At 37.4% G+C, this 23,115-nt stretch overlaps 1 protein-coding gene across 1 annotated transcript; it reads left to right on the top strand.

Moving 5' to 3' along the window:
• Nucleotides 1-5,994: 5,994 nt before the first annotated feature.
• Nucleotides 5,995-21,659, top strand: LOC113572247 (phospholipase B1, membrane-associated). The gene is made up of 27 exons (XM_027001655.2): nucleotides 5,995-6,024; nucleotides 6,953-7,013; nucleotides 7,210-7,268; nucleotides 8,879-8,952; nucleotides 9,234-9,277; nucleotides 9,617-9,725; nucleotides 9,815-9,866; nucleotides 10,016-10,096; nucleotides 10,183-10,248; nucleotides 10,421-10,521; nucleotides 10,697-10,778; nucleotides 10,863-10,964; nucleotides 11,097-11,192; nucleotides 11,588-11,659; nucleotides 11,788-11,865; nucleotides 12,540-12,600; nucleotides 12,720-12,778; nucleotides 17,979-18,046; nucleotides 18,249-18,292; nucleotides 18,526-18,628; nucleotides 19,612-19,663; nucleotides 20,137-20,217; nucleotides 20,409-20,474; nucleotides 20,589-20,683; nucleotides 21,192-21,273; nucleotides 21,427-21,531; nucleotides 21,649-21,659. The coding sequence occupies exons 1-27, from the start codon at nucleotides 5,995-5,997 to the stop codon at nucleotides 21,649-21,651; spliced, it is 1,926 nt and encodes a 641-aa protein (XP_026857456.2). The 3' UTR covers nucleotides 21,652-21,659.
• The last annotated feature ends 1,456 nt before the right edge of the window (nucleotides 21,660-23,115 follow it).

The raw sequence follows: 23,115 nt of genomic DNA, 5'->3' as shown, positions 1-23,115 counted from the left end.
CTTCATTGAACCTTTGGTCATACTTTTGAAGTTTGTGTATGGCCAGTCTGTGTGAATCCTGAGAGTTGTTCGTGCTACTCAACCATTTATTTTAAAGAGTGTGTTTCGTTTCATTGATGAATTCTTCTGTGGTAATGACATTTTGGAACAAGAATTTGATCTTGAGACCATTTGTGTGCCTTTACATCAGGTTTATTGTTTATTAAGACACTAAAAGACATTACTGGTTTAGAGCAATTTCTCATTTTCTTCATTTAAGTATCAAAAGTGAGAATAAATATGTATGAAAAAATGCATGTCTTACATGTTCTGGTTGCATTCTTAATGTTGTATGTTCCTGCAAGCCAATTCTTGGTGTACTGGTTATACTTGGCAAGAACGTGTTTCTGTCTCTGATTCTTTGCCTTTATAAAGCCACAGTAAAAATAGTCAAACATACGTTAACTTTCTTTCTTTCTTAAAAGTGTGTTTATATGTGTGTCTGCTTGTCTTTGTTTTCTCCCCTGACTGTCTTGCTCTATTTTCCTCAGATGTATAGTTGATATATTAGCCACAGCTGACCATGGCTCCACCTTTGGAAACAAAGTCCCTCCCTCTCTAGGTGATTGATATTCTTTACGGCGAAGAGCCGCACAGTGTCAATCAGGCCTCGGTATAAAGGACTAAGCGTGGGAGATTTGATCTCAGGATCTTGAATTAGCACGTGGAGCAAGAGAACTCAATAAGCAGCACTCAGTAACAAGATGTCGGACATCTGCAGGAGTGTGATGTACCATCTGCTCTATTTACTCTCAGGTTGTTAGTTGTGTTTTTCATTATTCTCATCATTTTAAAACTTGAATTTTGTCTGCACAATTATGAAATAGAATTGCGACTTAAAGTGTCTGTAGTTATCAAGTAATGCAAAGTAACCAATAGTTCAGCAAGTTTCCGATGTTTCTCTTTGAAGATTAGGATACTCGCATTCTTGTGCTTCTCTTTCCTGAGAGATTTAATGTGTGAGCTTTGAACTTTACCTGATGTTGTTCAATTTGGCGACTCCAAATAAACCTCCTTCTTCACTGCATTTCAAGATGCTCACTTGATATTTTTAGCCCATATGTTTCTACTCATCTCGCACAAAATAAGCTGTATGTTAAATAACATGTATGTTAACATGTATGTTAAAATATGTGTTCAATCTATTCTTAAGTATGCTTAAACTGTCCCAAGATATTTGATTCTGTATTTGATAAAAGAGCACAACTGGAATGAAAGATATTTTAATCAGTGTCCTGTAGATGAGTCCCTACATTGTTGTGCAAAATGGTCATTAATCTCCGACAGGGTGGGAAATTTACTTTAGGAATTATACACACTTTAGCAAGTGTCTGATATTTCTCTATGGTGACACATGTTCACCTCTGTGCAGCTTCACTGTGCAACAACTCAAGCATTCAGTTTTGCATCCTTTTACACACTATGTTATATAAAAATGCTCCTGACAAGTTCTAAGGTCATTATATATAACTTTGGTTATAAAATACATAATAATTACCTGAATATACAATATATTTTTCCACTTTTATGTTGAGAAGTTAAATAATGTTTACAACACCATGTTTTGTTGCATTTAGTGTTGGTTTTGGTGCTTGGTGGCTCTGGGCCTCAGAGACATAAAAATACTGAAATGGAGGTGAGTGACAGAAGGCATTAAACAAATGAATGTTATGAACATTTGGTGTGTCTGTATGTATATGTATGTGTGTGTGTGTGTGTGTGTGTGTGTGTGTGTGTGTGTGTGTGTGTGTGTGTGTGTGTGTGTGTGTGTGTGTGCTTGTGCACACTAAATATCTTGAAATATTACATTTCAAATGGCTGTTCCTTTCAAAATGCTATTCATTTCATTTAAAGTGGCTGTACACATCCACATAATCTTGAAACATCATGTCTTCTTTTCTGTTCTGTATTTCTTTCACCTTCTTTCAGAGGAACAGCCTGCTTCAGTGGCCTTGTCCCCAGAGTCCCTCTGACATACCCAGTGGTTTTTCAGGTAACCCTTCTCTAATCTGGTGTAATGAGCAGATACAGGGACCTGTGGGAATAGCATATCCTTGATATATGCTTTAATTTAAGTTAGATTGGACAAGATAACATATATTGTATGTTGTTAGATGAGAACAATTCATAGAAGCCTCACTATTCCTCACTATCACGCTGCATTTCCTCACTATCATGCTGCACTTTGTTGACGCTTAAGTCCAGCTCATCTCAAGAGGAAACTGGCAAACTTGTAATAGGTTCAGTTTAATGAATTCACTGGAGGGTTCTTTTGGCTTTTCTCATATGCAAAGTTTATATGCAAAAGTTATCTGTATAGCAAGACTACAACAGAATAGCAAGCTGATAACTGTTATTTGCTAATGTTTTTTCTCCTAATTATACGTATTTTTATAATTTGGCATAGGTTTCAAGTCATTAGTTATTAGAACCTAAGTCATTGGATTTCATTTTCTCATCTTTGCCAAGTTAATGGTGCCTGAAGCAGGATGGTATGAGCCTGGTTTGGTTTCAGCAGTTCTGTCTTCATTCTTGGGTTGTTTTTAAAAATGTATTTCTTGAATGGATTTACAGTCATTGTCTAGTCTCGGACATAATTGAGCTGTCAGTGGAAATTCTTTGCTCAAATTCCTTTCTAAAATGTATTTATAGGTTTAACCTATATCTCTTCAACATAGAAAGTGTTACTTTTGAGTACTTGAGGATCATCCCAGTTATGTTTATTGCCAGTTTGAAGTTTCAAAGACATTTCTAATATACCTTTAAAACACTCTTTCTGTCCACTTCACAGTGCACTCACTGAAGCCTGAGAACATAGCTGTGCTCTCTGCCATAGGCCTTCCACATGTAACAGGGTAATGCAGCAATGCACCAGGCAGACTCACTGTCTTGAGTATTGTGCAGTAACACAAACCATGCAGTCTGATCAGATGTGGACTTTATAATATTCTTTCCCATTTCCCTTTAGGAGTAAGACATCCACAATCATGAGTGGCTTATATGGTAATGTTCTCAAGTGCACTTACACTGAGATATGGAAACTGTAAATTGGTTATGTGTGTGTGTGTGTGTGTGTTAATTTAGCAATGATCTTAATCTTAAATTACAGGCTTTTTACATAGTAAAGCAGCAGAATTAACCAAGGTGGACAACACTTCTCCTTGGCATTACTACTGTTTAATATCTTTATGAGGCTAGGGTTATCAGTCGTCTGACTTCTTTACTCAAATTCAGAAGTTAATAGTTGATCACAATTTCAGTTTAACTTATTTCTGCAAAGAACGTAAAGATGATCTGTCCAGTGTTTGTGTATGAATGAGTGAGAGAGCAAGCAATAATTATGATATCTGAAGATATTCTTCTTTTTGTTTTTAATCAGAACTCATGTCCTTGTTCAGTCCTGAGTTGATTAGCCTGTTGCCTGAAGAAACACAATCTGATCCTGTACAACGATTTACGTAAGTGCAGCTATCAAAGTGCATTAGGTGTGTGTGTGTGTGTGTGTGTGTACAAGCATGAGTGTTTGTTTTATTATTGTATCACAATACATGTGGTTCCTAGTAGGCTGGCAGAACAGGCTGAAGAGACAGTTTTCCTTCTGAACAATTGGCAGGTAATGTTTTGTCAGCTGCTCTCTGAAGCACAGAGCCCTTGGTGTCTAATATAAATTTACATTTTTGGTCCTGTTTGTGTGTTAGCCAGCCAATGCTGAGAGAGACTGGAAGCTTGTGGTCCTCTTTGTGCAGCTTTATAGCCAGTGTGTCTGCAGTGAGCAGGTCAGAGGGAGGATCCTACACAATGATTACACATTGAACGAAATGACTACTTAAACTCCAGCCACTCAAAGATGCAGAGTAAAATTGTAATATTTTGTTGACTAGCCACGATGAATTACCATTATGAATGCTACTGACACAACATGCCATGTAAGAACATTGGAACTAGAATGCAACAGAATTATCTGAATTGTCCTGAATTGTCTGAATTGTCCTGAGTCTTCACGACTCACAATGTATCAGGCCATGTGCAATAACATTCATTTCTGTTATTGCTAATCATGTGCTCTGAACTTGTTGGGTATGTGTGTTTTCAGGTCAACACTTTAGTAAATGAAGTAGATGAAGCTCTGCAGGTGCTACACTCCCAGGTGTGTATCTGTGGAGAACATGGTCACATAAACTACAGTGCTTTTTAAACTTTTTCCTGTACATAGCCACTTAATATCTTTTTACATTAACTTTATCTGTTAAAAAGATGCATTACATGTGTTTACAGCTGAACAAGGCCATTGTAAGTGTTGCACTTCTGGATACTGAGTCTGACAATGGAAGATTTCAACAAAGCAGGTGGTTATTAGAGGATTTTATACTAGGCCTAGCCATACCAGTCTAACCAAATTGCAACCAAAATACAACCAAACTGGTTGACGTGCTGGCTTGGATATAAATGAGTGTGTGTTTTTGACAGGGCATGCCCTTGCCTACCAATACACTCTACTGGGGAGCATCATCTGACAAGAGCAATATATGCCCATGTCTTGTTGGTGAGATGACACTCAAAACCATGAAACACAAGCAGACAATAAGATCCAATGTCTTATGTAAACCTTTTGTTTCTTTTATGGCATTAATTTCACTATGATCAGGAGTCCTTAGAACACCACCTAGTTAAAAAAACATGGTACAGCAATAGAGAAGACTTCACTGTTCAGCTTCAGGACATTCCGCTATCTGCAGATCTCATCCCCATCACTGTAAGTGCAATATGAATTTCAGTCTTACAGTAGCTAAACCAAGTATACAAAAGGAAGATGTGTTAATAAACCATGTGGTACTAAAGCAAAGTAACCTAAAGCACACGTTTGCCCTTTGCAAAGCCACGGGATGAGAAACATCAGGTATACAAGCTTGTTCTGCAGCTGTGGGAGAACCTGGTATGCCATATAAAGACATATTCAAAACTCATTGCCTCTTATAAAATGACCAAATACAATGGCCTAATTTTGGATCATTTTACAGCTGCAGCCAGCCAGCAAGCAAGAAGACCTTAATGACAGTGAGATGTTGAAAATACAATGCCCCAGTGAGGTAAGGTGTCATACAAGATATATCCATGAACACAAGCATATCCATGACTCTGTTAATCATATTCTTTGACTCGACTGAAAGCTGTTTGAGGGGGGTAAGTTACACTTAAACAGCCTAGTATGGGTTCATGTTGACACATAAGCCAGAGTTGTAACAGGCTAAACCTTTTGGTGCTACAAAATACACATTCACACATTTTAAATAGCAAAAATGTCTTTAGAATTATGTTTAAAAAGGGTTTGTTCCATTGCTATTGTGCATGACATGTCTGATTACTGTCTAAGGCTACATTCCCACTGCAGGTAAAGGTGTTGTGATCTTTTTTTGCTTATGTGACACAGATTTTCATATTTGGTACTGAAAACTGATATGTATCCGATTTATGGCATGAAACCTCAGTCTGAATGGTCAGTGCCTGTTCTCTAAAATCAGTGTAGTGTTAAGGTCATCCTAAATGAAAGAAAGAGGGTTCAGTGTAATACTTTCTGTACCATTTAAGATGCTTTGTTTTACAGTGATTTTGGGAAACTCAGCCCAAATCAACCTAGTTTGACATTTGTCATAATTTATTGCTAGCAGATATGGAATAGAATATAATCAGATTATGCATTTTCTACATTCATGTTAAATGCTGATATTGTATACAATATATTTCTTTTAAAATATGACTCAAGACGGAACACTGAACTGAGTTGTGCACGTATGAATTCAAGCCGCCTTGGGCACTAGTATGCCTATCGCTATCAGGAAAAGATGAGGTAAACACATTCCAAGACCCAAGGGCAGTAAAATCTACTAATACAGTTAGCTCATCACAGGCTGTACTGAACTAACGGTACATATCTAAGAGCTCCAAGTAACAGTGCTGATGAAAGAAATAACTGGAGGCATCTACAAGGTAAGTCTGACCTGATAAGCAGAATATGTATCTGCATTATTTTCGCATTAGTTAGCTGCCCAGCTCACTCAAGTAAATTAGATTACTGGAATCCTCCAAGAACAAATGAGTTATCCAAAGGGATAAGAAAATAAAGAGAATACAAGAAAGCCATCATTAAAGTCTTGATACTCTTCACCCTCATTATAATTTGTCAAATTTGCAGCCAGCTTCATTCACCTGACTATTAGACTATTGGTTGCTAAGGTTGGCTTGGATTAAGTTGGTTAAGTATGGTTGGCTAATGAAACAAAAATAAAAAACAACAAACAAACAAAAACATTTTGGGGGCACTTTTATCTGCAGTGTGAATATAGCCCAAGAAAGCATCAGTCAAGTAAAACCAGATTTGAGCACATCATTGAAGACTTTTGCCTTGTTTATTGGTGGAATTACATGTACATTTCAACACAAGTTTTGAACACTGCATAATCATGTAAATGTATACATAAAGCTGCACCAAATGAGAGCCGATTGCATCCAGTTTTGGTGTTTTGAAGTTCTTTTTCAATATATAATCTCTCCATCTCTCACCCCTCACCTACAGCAACAACCTTTCCTCAGAACAGAGAAGAATTCTCCCTGTGAAACCAGGCCAGGACCCAGAGCAGCCTCCCAGGGTGTTGATGCTGTAAATGGATAAATATTCCACTAACTCATTTAAATCAGTACAAATAAAACTACTTCTGCACCACACACGCTTCATCTTCATTTACAAATTTTGCAAAAATTAGAACAGTAAAATTATATTAAAATTACAACTACAGCCTTGTTACACTCCTCTAACCAGAATTCAGAAAATATTTTAATATTTAAATATTATAAATATTTTAATAGGAAAATCATGATATATAGTGTCATATCTGTGTTTGTATTTGTGCCCTTTTAGATCATGGGGACTGAGCTGCCTTGCAAAGTTCTGACTCCCTCAAACACTCCACCCACCTCAGGTTTAAACATGGCTTGACCTGGCTGTGTCCATGTCCACACTACAATCACTAACTTCTTCTCCTGTTTGCTATTTAGCAGTTCAAATACACATCGAAATGGCATTTTCACATGTCTGGAAGCAATTTTCAAATCCTGTTCCCTTTTTGTCATATTAATGACAATCATGCTAGTGAAAACCCCCTGTCTTTCTGGCAGTTCATGAGGTGAGGCCAGCTGATATCCGCGTGGTGGCAGCACTTGGGGACTCCTTGACGGTCAGTACAGCACCCTTAAACACACCGGTACAACCACGTTTCCAGTGGCGGCTGAAAAATATTCTAGGTGGGGCTATTGGTCACATATACAAACTACTATCTTAGCGCTCCGAGATATAAGTAGTAATTATTTAATTAGCATTAAAAATCAACAGAACGATGACAATTATCATTAGTTGGAGGTCTAATGTGCTCACATAGAAGGTAAACTAGTGTTACAGTATGCATCATTAGAAAAACATTTGAACATTTTCTTAACTAAAGGAAAACATTTTTAAACAAACAGAAGGCTTTCATTTAAAAAAGTTATTTCATTGGCCATATATCATCAAAATATAAATTGGGTATCAAAAGAAAAGATTTTACTCACACAACAGCCTAAACTACAAAGTCGTAAAGCTATCTCATCTTAGCTCAGTTCCCCACAAGCACCGCTAAAACACACAGCTGTTTAGCTAGTTACCCAACACTCGCACAAACTCAGGATTTAGTATCTTAGCTAACCTAATTCATCGATAGTATAAACGAAAACCACAATATACATTAAAGAACTTGACTAGTTCCATCGTAGCAAGCTATTCAGAACGTGTAGTTTCTCCACCAAAGGTCTCTTACATGTGTTTTAGAAAAGAGATCTTATTGAGTTTGGGGGCGCCTGAAATGGCATGTATGGGGAACCGCGTTCATCACTGTCATTAACGTCAAATGTCCCACTCCACCACCGACGGACTCTGCTTCCGCCCCACTCCATCTCTGAGTCTCTGACTCTACTTTGTATGCGTCAGATTCGAGGACACTGATTGGCTAAATCTATGTTGCTATGCGCGTATTTTGTGTCAGCAATAGCCAGCAATTGGCTGTGCTGACGCAGCTATGCAGAGAGGGAATAGAGAGGGAATAGAGAGGGAAAGAAGCAGGAAGCTAATTTCCCCCAGTATATTTTATATATTACACGTTATTGTGTATTTTAGCACAGCTATACTTTAAGTAGTTATTGATTATTTAAAAAATGAAAGTTATTTCTACTAGGTGGGGCGGTGCCACCAGGGCCATCACTGCACGTTTCTTTACATTAAATTCATAAAACATGCGCCTGAACAAATATGACTAACACTGCTCACATGGCTAACAGCATGAAAACTAGGGGGGATTGGAAATGGTTAGCATAATCCGCGCATGAGACTGTGTCTAACTGTCTTGACTTCTGTTCATTCATTTATTATGACCCATGTTAACATTTTTGTGTGATGTGTCTTTATTGTTACACTGGTGGAATATTACAAGTGCAGCCAAACATGAAGTCCAATTGTGCCTGCCTGATTAGACCAGTTTAATGCGTAGTCACTAGATACAGAAGCGCAGCAAGAGTAGACGTGCACAGTCAGATGCTTAACGAACATAATTCTGTAGATGTGATCAAAACTCCTGATGCAATGTAATGGCAGAGGGCCAAACAGGAGCAAGGTTTAACTTATGCAGACATTAATTGACATGTTGAAACTGCATGTTGGCATCAGTAGCCAGTTTTCAGACACAGGTAACTCTAGGGCATGTTGGTGTTCTAGACGTGCTTTAGTGCCTTTGGTTGTTTGTCTCACTCGTGTGTGCAGGCGGCAAATGGTGTTGGGTCTGCACCATACAACCTGCTAGATGTCCTGACACAGTACAGAGGCCTGTCATGGAGGTGAGTCACCAAGTGGAACGATGCTTACAATGCTTACATTGCAAGAGGTTCAACTCCAGACATTGACTTCAAAATCCGGTCCTGGACTTTGATACTACAGATTTTCAATCCTCAACCTAGGAATCAGGTGTGATAACAAAATTGGCCAGTCAGTTACATTAACTGCCGATTATCAGTAATTACAGTATCCAGGACTGGAAAATGGATTTGGGGTGTAGAGTTGAAACTTCTGTGATGCATTAAAAACTCTGTGCTCTATCACTCCGTTTCCTCTTTGGCAGTGTTGGCGGAGACAGGAACCTCTCTACTGTCACCACACTTCCTAGTGGGTCAATATTTTTACCCTATTACAATTAACTGTAACATTAATCATAGAGAAATAGCAATGTATCTAGCAGTAACTTGTCCACTTATCCAAGCCCAATGCTGCTATAGTGCAGTATGTCTTGGTAGCACTATCAACGTTATCACTTATCATTAAATAGGCATAAGAATTAGTTTAAAACTCAATTTCCATTAGTTTAAAACTTAATTGCCATTTCCTAAAAAGCACAAATAAAAGGAGCCTGTTAGAATATTCTGTGGTACCTTTCTAGCACACATGCTGCTTGTGTACATTGCAGTAACCATTCTCTGTTCATTTCCTCTCTGTGACAATGGACAGACATCCTACGAGAGTTTAACCCTGCATTGCTAGGGTTTTCAGAGGGTAAAGGCACACAAAGCACCCCACAAGCTTTCCTGAACCAGGCCATAGCAGGGGCGAAAAGCAGGTTAGTCACTTAACTGATTCTTTCCTCTGAATTCTCTTGAACTGGGATGAGAGCTGAAAATAAAGGGCATCTATTGTCTTGTATTTCAGTGACATGCTGAAACAAGCTAAAGCCCTGGTGAACAGGATGAAGAATGACTCTGTATGGGGAAGTTATAAAATGGCAAACATTAGACTCAGTCCTCTGTGTTAGCACAGCAGACATAAAATAGCAGCATGTTTAGAGTATATGATTCTCAAAGATTTTAAATTTTGTAAATGTTTGCCATTTTATTGTTTTACCTTTTACAGCGCATAAACTTCTATTCTGACTGGAAGGTGATCACCATGTTTGTTGGAGGCAATGATCTCTGTGACTCCTGCCAAAACACTGTATGTTGCTTTCTTAACTATATGATAGTGGGCTAACAGTGTCTGGGAGAGCACAGGCTCATTTTTATGTTCTCTCTCTGTCACAGCTACATTACTCTGCTGAAAACTTTGTGAAGCACATCCAACAGGCTCTCGACTACCTCTACCAAGAGGTCAGCAATTAATAATCAGTAGCTGTTTTTTTGTTTTGTTTTTTTTTACCACATCAACTCTTTTAATGAGGTTTTCATATAATTTTCTTCCCCCTCTCCCTTCTTCTCTTTCTCCCCTGCTCTCTCACTCCCTCTCTGCCCATCTTCCTCTTGCTTTCTTTTTCTGAATCAGATTCCACGGGCTATTGTTAATCTGATGGAGCCGATTCATATTACTCCGCTAAGAGAACTGCACCAAGATTCCACTCTAAAATGTCCCACATGGCTTGTGCGGTCAGCTTGTGTCATTATGTGTTCTGTTGTAGCCATGTTCTATCAGTTATTTACTTATAGTCTACTCTGGTGTTCCAGTGGTCATTACAATATTACATTTGAGCCAATAGAAAGCAGCTTTAAACAAACAAAAAACAAGTATTTGTTTTTACAAATTACTAAAATGTTCCTGCAGCATCCTTTGTCCCTGTGTTATTTTACCAAAACCTGATTCAAAAGCACTTCAGGATCTGAATGAGTTGAACAGAGCCTATCAGGTAAAGAAAACAACAGCAGATCAGTCATGTGGTCAGTGATTTCTTATGTGTATGTTTGGTATAATGAAACACATTGTCTTTTAGAGAGGACTTGTGGACTTGGTGGAATCAGGCCGCTATGACTCACACTCCAACTTCACTGTTGTGTTGCAGCCTTTCCTCCGTGATATAACATTGCCCCTCATGGTTAGAGAGGCACACACATTAACACACATACACTCCTCGTCTTCATTCAGTCACCTCTGTTAACTACAACTCATTGTAGTCTAAGAATGACCATATCTTCCTCTTATTCTCTCCCCCCCCCCCCCCATGCAGAATGGGCATCCCGACCGCTCATTCTTCTCTCCAGATTGTTTTCATCTCAGTCAGAAAGCTCACACAATAATGGCTCGTGGACTATGGAACAATATGGTGAGCTGCTTTACAGGCATACAGCGGAGTGGACAAGTGCTTTTACAGACAGGATGCAGACTGGACAATGCTTTACAGATATACGGCTGAGTGGACAAGTGCTTTTACAGACATACAGCAGAGTGGACAGTCTGGATCTGCCTGGACTCAACTGGCTTTTACCAGCTGGTTAAGCATAAAACTAAATTTATGATTTTGTGTTGGCAGCCCTTATACTTCAGTGCAAAAAGGTGTTCATGTACAACTTCACTAGACAGAACTTTTTGAAGTTGTGACATTGTCATCTAATGGCTTTATACATTTAAAATGTTTTGTTTTTTGGTACAGTTAAACTGCTTTGTCAATTGCTAGTTAAATTGCTAGTTAATTGCTGTCTCTGCCACTCTCCTCTTTAGCTGGAACCTCTAGGTAACAAGACCAAATCCCAAGATTTTTCTGCAGATGTCTTTGTTAAATGTCCATCAGAGGTAAAACTGTCTCATAAATTAGTGTTGAACTATAATGCTGTTATGCAGATTTAAATGATCATTAACCAGTGTTGTGGTATTTAAGACCATTGTCTTAATAGTATGCCAATTGATTTGTATTCTTCTAGGCCACTCCCTTTGTTCACACCTATGATAACAGCAATTATACTTATTCAAAGCCAACACCAACACCACCACCCATTCTGGTATGGAAAAAATGTTGTGCATGAGACAAAAATGAAGAGTTTATATGTGAAAAACACTCCCCTTAAAGCAGATGTATCCAATCCTTTCACCCCTAGGAGGCGCTTTTCAGTTTGTGGAGAACTTGGACTGTGCCTCCTTCATCTAAAACAAGCTTGTCATTATTCAAACTACTACAGCAGTCCATTTTCGAAAATTTGACCTGCTGCTAACTGATTAACTTATTGCAATATTTCTCATGTGACACTAATTTTGACCATATATTATTAGAAAAAATAAAATAATCCAATATTATCAAGAATTACTATGAAAAATTATGAAATTACAGGTTACAATATTAAAAAAAAAAGTCTTATGATGAGTCATTTAAATATTTTGCAATTTTTCATCTTATCCCTCAACCACACCCACCTGCAATTCTTATGTGCCCAAGGAGGGCCCATTCCGTTTGAATGCATCTGCTTTACCCAAATGGGAGGTGTGATCCAGTGATGTGGTTCTGGTTGTCTGAGGGATATTCTAGTCTAAGCAAGGTCCTTTTGATCATTTTTCTATTCAGTTCATTCCATCCTATTAACTTAGTTTATAAACACAGACTTGAGTGTGAGTAATCAAATCATGGAATTCAATAAGACAGACCTAATTGATAAACTATAATGACCTACTTCTCCCTCAGAATTGGGGTAGTGACTTCTCCTGCATGGACACTGCACCATCCAGTAGTGTTCCCACTTCAGGTAAGACAGGCAGGCAGAGATGAAAGAGTGAATGATATACTGGTAGTACATGCAGCTCTTTGAACTGCTTTACTTATTACTCGGATTTACACAGCACTGTTTTGTTTTCACTGTTTCAGTTCATAAGTTGCGGCCTGCTGACATCAAGGTGGTGGCGGCGCTTGGGGACTCTATGACTGTAAGAAGAGCTATAGTAGTTTCTGTACAGAGCACCACAATTCATTGTATAATACAAGCAGTTCATCTTAGTTACAACACACAGTAAAGCATCGATGTGCTTTGCTTTGATAATATATAAGAACAAGGTCTGGTTCTTATCACTAGACCTATGGACATGCTAATCAACTCTTATCTGTCTACATTTAGACATTTGTCTAGGGATTCAGAAGTACCTTATCTAATATTTTACTAGTTTATCTCGCTGTGGATATCAGGTACTGTTTTTGACACATTTTCCCTAGATATTGATATGTTTTAACTTAAAGACACCAGACAAGAAGTGGTTATGTGTAAGAGATATAATAGACCATTACTATTATTCAGTTTTATATGACTGTCACACAAGTGCAATGATAAAGTATTTGAAGTTGAATAGAGACTGTTAGGCATACATGAGTGCTGAATCTAAATCATTGAATTGATATAGTACTCTTTATATATAATAGTCATTGCATATATATAGCACACTTACTCAGGGCTGGGTAGTAACACGCTACATTTACTCTGTTACACTTACCTAAGTAACTTTTTGAACAATTGTACTTTTAAAAGTTTTTTTTTTTTAAAGAGGGTACTTTTAAAAGCGGATATCCTCTTACTCAAGTACATTTGCGAGGTCAAAAATTTAGCGTTGCTTTTACTCCGTTATATTCATCAATGTTCATCCAGTTACATTTTAAAATAATATTTACATTTTGTATATCACCACCTGTCAACTTTGGGAGGGTTAGTGAAATCCCTGAAGATGATCTCTAAGTGTCACCGCTTTCCTTCACTAAGTTAGACAACTGGACAGGAGACTGACAGAATGAACAGCAAAAAGGCACATTTTCTGGGTGGGACTCAAATGACGTTTATGACAAGTAGCTTGCAGTATATCCTTTTCTTTAGGGCTCACATATTTGTGTGTGAAATTGGTGCTCTCCCCTAATGTGCATTATGAAAGTAAAGTGTGGCCAGATATCAGTGATATTCTGAGAAAAAAAAATTGGTTAGCTAGCTGCTTAGCTGTAAACTACATGCAACAGAAAAATAAATGCAGCAGCTGAACTGAACTCATGGTGTGCAGCAATACACGCCCCACCTTGAAGCACATTTTCAAGATTATAAAGGTTTGAAGGTTCTAAAAATTAAGGCACACAGTTGTTAGCTAGGCAATGTATAATATCTAGCTAGCAGCTGGTCTAACTGATCGCCTAATTTCAATGTAAATATAACGAACAGTAAAATGTCTAGTAAGTTGCCTTTGGCAAAATCTTGGAATATTCCTACAAACTATTCTAATCACAAGTGATCACCAAAACCAATACAGTGCTTGTGCCTTATATTTAGTTGATATGAAAAACCTCATCTTAAACATAACACAAACTAAGTAGGACAAAGACTCACAGTGAAGAAAAACAGCTGTTTATTATGTATCATTGCACGCTGACTCCCAATATGTTTTCAGAATTTTTTTCCAATATTTTTACATCTACATGTATGACATATATTAGACGTGATCTACCAAAGCTTTTAACTGTCTACTTAGACAGAAAAAATAGTTTACCATCCATTATACTCACATATTGTTATGTACAGTAGGCCTATGGAAAATCGGTACCAAGGAAAGTGGAGCCCCTCTGTGTTGGCAGACTACTACTGGACACTGAAGAGGGATGCTCCTGAGTCGAAATATTGGCGAAATTCATACACTTGTACAACACTTATTTGTGAATACGTAATATATACTTATTGTAAATTTCTCTTAAAAACCATGCCTGATAGATATATCTTTAAAATAGATTTGTGTGTGTGTCTGTGTCTGTGTGTCTGTGTGTGTAGTTGCCTGGTGTTATTAAATGAGTTCCACTGAAGTCACTCGCTACTTGAGGTGTATTTTTAACAGATACTTTCTTAATTTTACTTAAGTAATAGTTTAAATAACTACTTTGAATTATTACTTTAGTCATTATTATTTTAAAGAAAGAGCACTTTTATTTGTCCAGTTTTACATGACTACAGTTTTTGGCTACTCGACTCATCTCTGTACTTACTCCAGCAGAGTACAGTGTAATAATTAATCAGGTTGTGTGACTGATATTGTGCTGAGTAGCCATATGTTTGTGGCATTGTTGCTATTCTTCTTTAACATTTACATTTACAGCATTTAGTTGAATGTAAATGTAAATAAAAAGCTATTGTTCTTCTTCTTCTTCTTCTTCTTCTTCTTCTTCTTCTTATTATTATTATTATTATTATTATTATTATTATTATTAACAGTAATAATAATATTAAGTAGAAGAAGTTCCATTTGTATAGCACCTTTAACAAAGAGTCTATCTAGTAAAATGTTGTGATCTTTAGTGTCAAATGCTGCAATCAGATCAAGAAATATAAGCAAACCCTGGTCAAAAGCCAAGAACAGGCCATTAACTACTTTAATTAGTACTGTCTCCATACTATAATTAGGCCTAAACCCTGAATGAATGACTTCATGTATCTGGTTCAGATATGAGCTTAACTGCTGAGCTACAGCTTCTTTTTTTTTTCACAGCTGACATGGGTCAAAGTTAGATTTTTTTTTTATATGTGGTCTGATTACTGCTAATTTGAATGATTTAGGAACATAGCAAATATTCATGGTGGGCAGTGAATCTAGAATCTAATGGAGGATTTTGAGTGCTAGATCAGAGATCTGGCTCTTGGATAGGTGTAAAGGATTCTAGAGTGCTTTTTGGCTTGGTTGTTTTGATCTCTAAGTAGCTGCCCGATGTCACGTTAATACTCAATGTTGCTATTCTTCTTTTACATTTACATTTACTGCATTTAGCTGAATGTAAATGTAAATAAAAAGCTATTCTTTTTTTCTTATTCTTTTTTTCTTCTTCTTCTTCTTGTTATTATTAACAGTAATAATAATATTAAGCAGAAGAAGTTCCATTTGTATAGCACCTTTAACAAAACCAGCAATGTTTTACAATAGGCACAAAAAATACTTTGTACTATGTTAATGACTGTTCTGTTTTTGGTTTAGTGTGATAGTGTTAATAGCATTGTGATGTGTGACTACATGACCATTAAATCAACTCAAATCAAATTTATTTACATAGCGCTTTTTACAAATATCCAAGTCTAAGCCCCCACTAAGCAAGCCAAGGGCGACAGTGGCAAGGAAAAACTCCCTAGAGCATGAGGAAAAAACCTTGAGAGGAACCATGACTGAAAGGGGGGCCTATAACATGACAGCATCATAATATCCCCGTTTACCCTAACTCTCAATGCCCATGGACCCCCAGATCCACACCTTTAACTAAGATGGGAAGTGGTTAATAAAATGGCTGACTGTATGTCTTAAATATTTAGATTGTGTCTGAGTCTTGAACATTTTCAGGACACTTATTCCATATTGTGGGAGCTTTATGGGAAAAGGCTCTGCCCCCTGTGGTAGATTTTCTTATTCTTGGTACGAGTAAAGCGCCTGCACCTTTTGATTTAAGCAGACGTGGTAGACCATAATGCACTAGGAGTTCTCTGTGGTATTGTGCGGTAAGACCATTCAGTGCTTTGTAGGTCATTAGAAGTATTTTATAACCAATACAAAGTTTTACTGGGAGCCAATGTAAAGTAGCTAAGATAGGAGTGGTGTAATCAAATCTTCTAATTCTAGTAGGAACTCTGGCTGTTGCATTTTGAATTAGCTGGAACTTGTTTAGGCACTTAATGGTACAGCCCGATAGTAAGGCATTATAGTAGTCCAATTTTGAAGTGATAAATACATGGACTAGCTTTTCTGCATAATGTGAGGAGAGCATGTTCCTAATCTTTGAAATGTTCCTGAGATGGAGAAAGGTGGTCCTAGAAATATTATTTACATGACCTTCAACCAAGAGACTGGGATCCATAATAACTCCAAGATCTTTAACTGTTAGAGAAGATGTGAGTGGGAGACCATTGAGGTTCATTGAGTAATTAGAGGGCGAGGACCTAGCTGTGTCTGGGCCTAATAGAAGCACCCCTGTTTTGTCAGAATAAAGTAAGAGAAGGTTCCTCAAGTGTCTGGTGTCTTTTATGCATTCTTCAATAATATATTAAATAAATAATAGTATTAACGAAAGTATTAACTAAATGATATAATAACTAAGATAATATATTCTGAGTATCATCAGTGTAGCAGAGGAAACTAGCACAGTGTTTACTTATAATGTCACCTAGATGTAGCATATATAAAGAAAAAAGCAAAGATCCTATAACAGATCCTTGTGGGACACCATAGCTAACCTTGTATGCTGAGAAGTCTCCATTTACCTTAACAAACTGGTACTTATTAAATATTATTTTTAGTAATCTTTGACCGGCGAAGGCATATATTGTTAGCTCCTACGTGAATAACTATCTTAGAGAACCTATGCTTCCCTAAGACATTAAGATTACCTGCAATGTCCAGTGCCCTGGCCCCCAATATACAGCTAACTACTGCTGCTGGCATCCCTAAAGGCCTAGCTAATTTCACAGGTCGCAAAATAAAGTCCCCTATAACCAAAGCTCTTTCAATAGGCTTCTCAGCGGGTGGCTCACTGAGTGGGGCAAACCTGTTGGACACGCGAATTGGGGATGTGTGGTGCTCCTGTGGGCGAGCTGAAGCTTGGCTATTTTGCCGTAATGTCACCCATTTGCCCCGCTGCAAGGGCTGTAGTGCTGGTCTGGAGGGCTTGCTAACTTCCCCTAAGGCATCCAGAGCGTGCACTTCTAGTTCCTCTATAAGTGTAACACTTTCTAAGGTCTGGATGCGCACTTCTACCACTAGAATCTTCTCCGTCAGACTAGCAATTAATCTACACTTCTCACAGATAAAACTATCACTAACGACAAACGAAGAATAGCTAAACATGTTGCACTCTGCACACTGAAGGAGAATGGAAGCGGCCACGGTAGAAAAAGAAAAATGTTAACTTTATTTATGTTTTTGGTGGTTCTTTGGATGTAGTTTTTGATGATAAAGTAGTTTTCTATGTCTAGAGGAAGTTGCCGGTTTCCAGTTAGAGCAGTAAGGGTTAGTATGCTGAAATAGTGGTGTTGGCGTGAAACAGTGACGTTGTAATACAGTGACATTATTAATGATATTGTGCTGTGTTTTTGTGATATTGTGTTAGTAACATTATGCTGCATGTCATTCCCAGACTGGTCTTGGAGCAAAGTCACAACACTACTTTCAACTCAGTACAGAATATAAAGGGGTTTCCTGGAGGTAATGATCCACCCACAGACATCCACAAAACTATCAAAACTGTGGATTCTAATTTATATAATTGAAGAACAGTTGTGGTTATATACTATGCTATTCACATAAGAATGTGATTTAATTGCGTTGGTTTCAGAAACACATGCCTGTGCACAACGCACAGTATATATTCATATATAAAATTCAATCCCCATGTTTGTATTTGCAGTATTGGGGGCGATATGTCTTTAAACACCACTACAACTCTGCCCAGTGAGTCTGTTTGTCTCTCTCTCTCTCTCTCTCCCTCTCTCTCTCTCCCTCTCTCTCTCACACACACACACAGACACACACATACAGTTATCAGTTATCTCGCTTCTTTGTTAATTCAAACACTACAGACTCAAAACAATTTGTTAAAGCTTAACTTTTTTTTATCTGTTAATGAAAATCAAAAGATAAATATAATCCAAATCTGATCTAAAGACTCATTGTGCACTTTTTAGACATCCTGAGGAAGTTTAACCCATCTCTTCAGGGCATATCCAAGGGCCAGGGCTTACTAGCACAGAAGGGCTTCAACATGGCTATGTCTGGTGCCAAATCCCTGTGAGTTCTCTTATCTTTTGATATCTTCTTTACTGTCATGCACTGCACTGCTCTAATATACCTGATGATTCATCAGGTAATTATCACACATTATCTTTCTCTGACCAGTCATGTGTGTAAGACCTGTAAGAACACAAAATGCATGAAGCACAGGAGGTTTTCAGGACTGAACCAGCACCACTTGTGGTGGATAATTGAGCCATTGCAATGAAACGCCATACATATCCATATACATTTCTACTGCATTCTACTAAGCAAAACAATAATATAAAACATTATTGCAAATTTTAAATGCCAGCATTAATGAACTAAAGTAAGTCTAAATAAAGCATATTTAGTATTTTAATGTAATTGTAATGTAAAGGTTGTACAAAATCAATACCTAAAGTAACAAAAAGGGGAAATGGCTGATATGTTTTTTTTTGTTGCAAGGGCTCAATTTTAGAGTCAAATTTGTTCAGTCACACCATTAATTTATTTATTAGATAAATAAATGTGAATCTGACATATATTTTTATCAGATCTTCCTAAGGGGAATTAGGACAACATTGGAAGTATGCAAGTTTACATAAATATGTAGAATAGTTGTTGGAAAGAGATAAGCATTAAACATCACATCTCTGATATTAGAACAGAGGCTATTAATAGCAGGGCATTCATATAATGTATATAATGTTATACATGATGTTTGTAGAGAAAGTCTGACTTTGTGTGAATAATAATAAATTCTTAAGGGCTTATAGGATTTCATGAAAGATCATGTGCAAGATTATATGGGTGTCAACAGAGCTCTGAAAACACTCAAAATGCCAGAGCCCGGGTTGTTTCAGTGATGATGATAATAATACACTATACATTGTTTAGATGGCTGGTGTCTGTGTTGGCTCCATAAAAAAAAAAAATTGTCTGCCTGTAATCATAAACTCAGACTATCCAAATATCCTTTTCTAACCATGCCACCCAACCACCCCAACTTCTTTCAGTGATCTTCCAGGGCAAGTCAGCGCACTTATTCAGGCTTTACAGTCCAGTCAGGTAAGAATACATTTGATCATTCAGTGTTCAGTTTTAAAATACTAGATTTTAGATTTTATTTTCTAAATTTTAAAATACAATTATCTTTTTTGTTAAATGAGTGAGTTCTGAAAATTAACCCGGATAGTATTATAACCAGTTGCATTCAATCAATTCATACCACTTGAATTTTCTTCCACTGTATTACACTTGTATCTGATCAGTCCTTGGAAGCTTGTTCTAATGTTACTTGTAACAAAACTGACTCCATTATCAGCAGTATCCTGGCATGGTACTGAGCCGCAGTTGTAGGTCACATATGTTTAGGTATAAATAATGTGAATATAAATGAAGTCCATTTCCATTATGTTTCAATATCTGGTTATCCTTTGCATAATGTTAACTTGTAAATGTTTTTGTAATTAAAATCTTCCTGTGGATTTTTAGCATTTTATTTAAACTGTTTGTTTAATCATTTGCCTTTTCTTTTCCAGACTGTGAATTTCCAAATAGACTGGAAACTAATTACCTTGCTTATTGGTGGCAATGATATATGCCAATATTGTTTGGACCAGGTATACCTATATTCAATTTCTGTGAATATAAATAACTTATTTATTGATCTGACCTGGATAACTTTGATTATCTCTGGTTAACTGCTGTAAGTCAGACTGATTTATTTATTTTGGTGGTTGTGGTTTCCCATGTATTAGGCTCAATCATTCAGCCCTTATTCATTCACTCTTTTATTGCTTCATTTGCACAGAATAACCTCTCACCACAAAACTACAGGCATCATTTAACGGAGGCCCTGGATCTACTTTATAAAGAGGTTAGCGGAAGTGAGCAAAATACTGTGGTAACTGTACATCACACGGTAATGAATAAATACTATTAAATTATCTATTTAAAAGAAACTGCCATCTGTTTCTTCCTTTGAAATCAGGTACCTCGGGTCCTGGTGAACATTATTGCTGTTCCACAGATCAATGGGTTGAGGAAGCTCAAGAGCAGCTCTTTACCCTGCAACATGATTCCCAGGTTTTACACACCAGTGTTTCAGGATTATTTTTAAATAATTGTTTTCCTAAAGAAGTGTTTCTCAACTACAGCCCAGGAGACCTCCTTGTACTACAGTTTCATGTTTTTCCTCACAGTTCTACTAATGAAGGGGTTGTTAATTACCTGATTGCTCTGGGCTGTTTATTATACAACAGGTTAAAAGGTGCACTGTGCACTACAGGGGGCTTTATAACTGCAGTTGGTAAAGGTCAGATGCATTTATTTTTGTGTGTGTTTCAATTGCTTTCTGTTGGGTTCTTGATATTATGGCCTTGGTCTGGAGAATGTCGAAGGCCATAAAAAGAAGTCTGAGAGCCTTCTCTTTGCACAGATCTTAGCTTTTAACAAGTCCATATTATAATGTATCTAGATGGTCTTAACCTTGGAATCTTTAAAGTGGTTTTGGTCTAGGTACTGACATCAGTACAACTAATGGCCTAGAGTATGTCTTGGTCTGAACCTAAAGGGTTGTGCCTGTTCTTCTCAGACAGAAGTGTCCATGCCTTATAATCCCAGATGACAACTCTTTGGAGCTGACAAAGCTAAAGCTAATTAATCTTGAATATCAGGTACAAAATACAGAATGTGCAACACTGATGTGTTTTATATTTGTGTACATGTGTGGGTAAACCAATTTTTGTTTATTTTTTATCCCAAGATACAGAGATAGTCTTCTAACCATATACATTTTTCATTCTGTCTCTCAATGTCCTGTCTTTTAGACTGTGACAGAGCAGCTGATATCTAGTGGACGTTATGATGGCCGTGAAGATTTTACAGTTGTGCTTCAGCCTTATCTTCAAAACACAGTATTGCCTCTCTCTAAAGTGAGTGTGCATTCTTATCTCTGACAGCATGTTACTCTTAACTTTAGTGGTGGAATAAGTACACTAACACCTTTTATACTTTCTAGGATGGAAATCTTGACTTGAGTTATTTTACAGTAGACTGTTTGCATTTAAGTGAGCGGGCACACTCTGAGATGGCCATTGCCCTCTGGAATAACATGGTAATGGCAATCACACACACAAACACACCAGATCTAGAATCTTTGTCTTGTAACTTTGATGTCTTGGTCCTGAAACCTTTTAACGACATAAAACCTTTGTGGGGGCAAAGATCGCCTTGGTCCGCATCTTATTCCTGCATATAGTTTCAAGCTTCTAGGGTTTCCTTGGCTGTGACCTTGGCAACATAAAACAAGTTTTGTAGATTTTGCTGTTTGTCTTAAGGGTTGTGGTCCAACAACTCTGACAGACCTGCTGCACGTATCATTTATCCCCATTTTGCAACCAAAGATTAAACAAACATGTTTCTTTCATTTTCTTTCAGCTGGAGCCAGTAGGGAAGAAGCAGGCCTTCAACAATTTTACATATGTTCGCACAAAGATCCAGTGCCCCTCAGAGGTGAGTGAGATCTAGCATCACAACACACCTGAAAATCAAATACAATGTGTAATGCAATGTGGAACTATGTTAACTACAGAAAAGAGAGTAAGAAGTAGAAGTAAACAATAAAAGTAAAGAAAGAAGGTACTCTGGGGTATCCAATTCTAATCTTAGAAGGCCACAGTCAAGAAAAATCTGATGTACCACATGACAAAACCTGCTAATTACCTGACAAGCTGAATCAGGTGTACTTGAGCAGCAAAACCACCAAAGGCCTGGAATTTTAAAAGATTCCTTTTTAATATAATTGAAAATAGTACAATGTGAACTATGCATAACTATGGAAAACAGAAGAAGTAAATTGATTGATTTGTTCTAAATTAATCTGTAAATTAATTTGAATAATTTTTACTAATTTGACCGTCTTCTTTATCAGACTGAACCATTCATTTACACCAAGATGAATAGTCTCCCCAACTTCAGCACCACTTCAGAGCCAGCACCAGATACCAGCCCGATACCTACCACCCAACAATCTCTTTGCCCCTCCACAATACCCATATGGGTGCCAGTGGTCCTAGCGGTCACTGGTTTACTTCTTGGATGGGGTATCACATGGCTTTTCCTGTGGAGGCGTTTCAGGAAGATGAAAATTGAAGAGAAACCTCGAGAGGAAAAAGCAGAGATGAAAGGAACTAACTTTTAGAACTGATATGTAGATCTATAACCTATAGGCTGACACTGACTTTGGGAAACATACGTATTGGAATATCAAGCAAACGTTCAGTTCAGCATTAAAGCAATCGGTGCATATGGTTATGATGTACATTGTCATTCCCTGTGATATGATATACATGTCACAGGGAGACAAATGCACCACCTGCACAAAACCTTCCGAGTTCAAAAATAGTTTCGTGACTGACCATGGTAACAAGCCAGTAGGGCTTGTGTGTATTTGTTAGGAAATACTTAAAAACGCACAATACCAGATTTAGAATAATTATAATTTGATCATAAAGGCA

The sequence above is a fragment of the Electrophorus electricus genome, chromosome 3, assembly GCF_013358815.1.
Source record: "Electrophorus electricus isolate fEleEle1 chromosome 3, fEleEle1.pri, whole genome shotgun sequence".
In the NCBI taxonomy this organism is placed as follows: domain Eukaryota; kingdom Metazoa; phylum Chordata; class Actinopteri; order Gymnotiformes; family Gymnotidae; genus Electrophorus; species Electrophorus electricus.
The sequence above is the reverse complement of the archived record's forward strand: the minus strand, read 5'-3'. Positions and strand labels throughout refer to the sequence as shown.

Excerpts from the sequence above, each read along its gene's own strand:
- LOC113572247 (XM_027001655.2), top strand. The coding sequence starts at position 5,995 with ATGAAAGAAATAACTGGAGGCATCTACAAG. Across the intron at positions 6,025-6,952 it reads TAACTGGAGGCATCTACAAG|ATCATGGGGACTGAGCTGCC; the intron begins GTAAGTCTGACC and ends GTGCCCTTTTAG. Across the intron at positions 10,779-10,862 it reads AGTTGAACAGAGCCTATCAG|AGAGGACTTGTGGACTTGGT; the intron begins GTAAAGAAAACA and ends ATTGTCTTTTAG.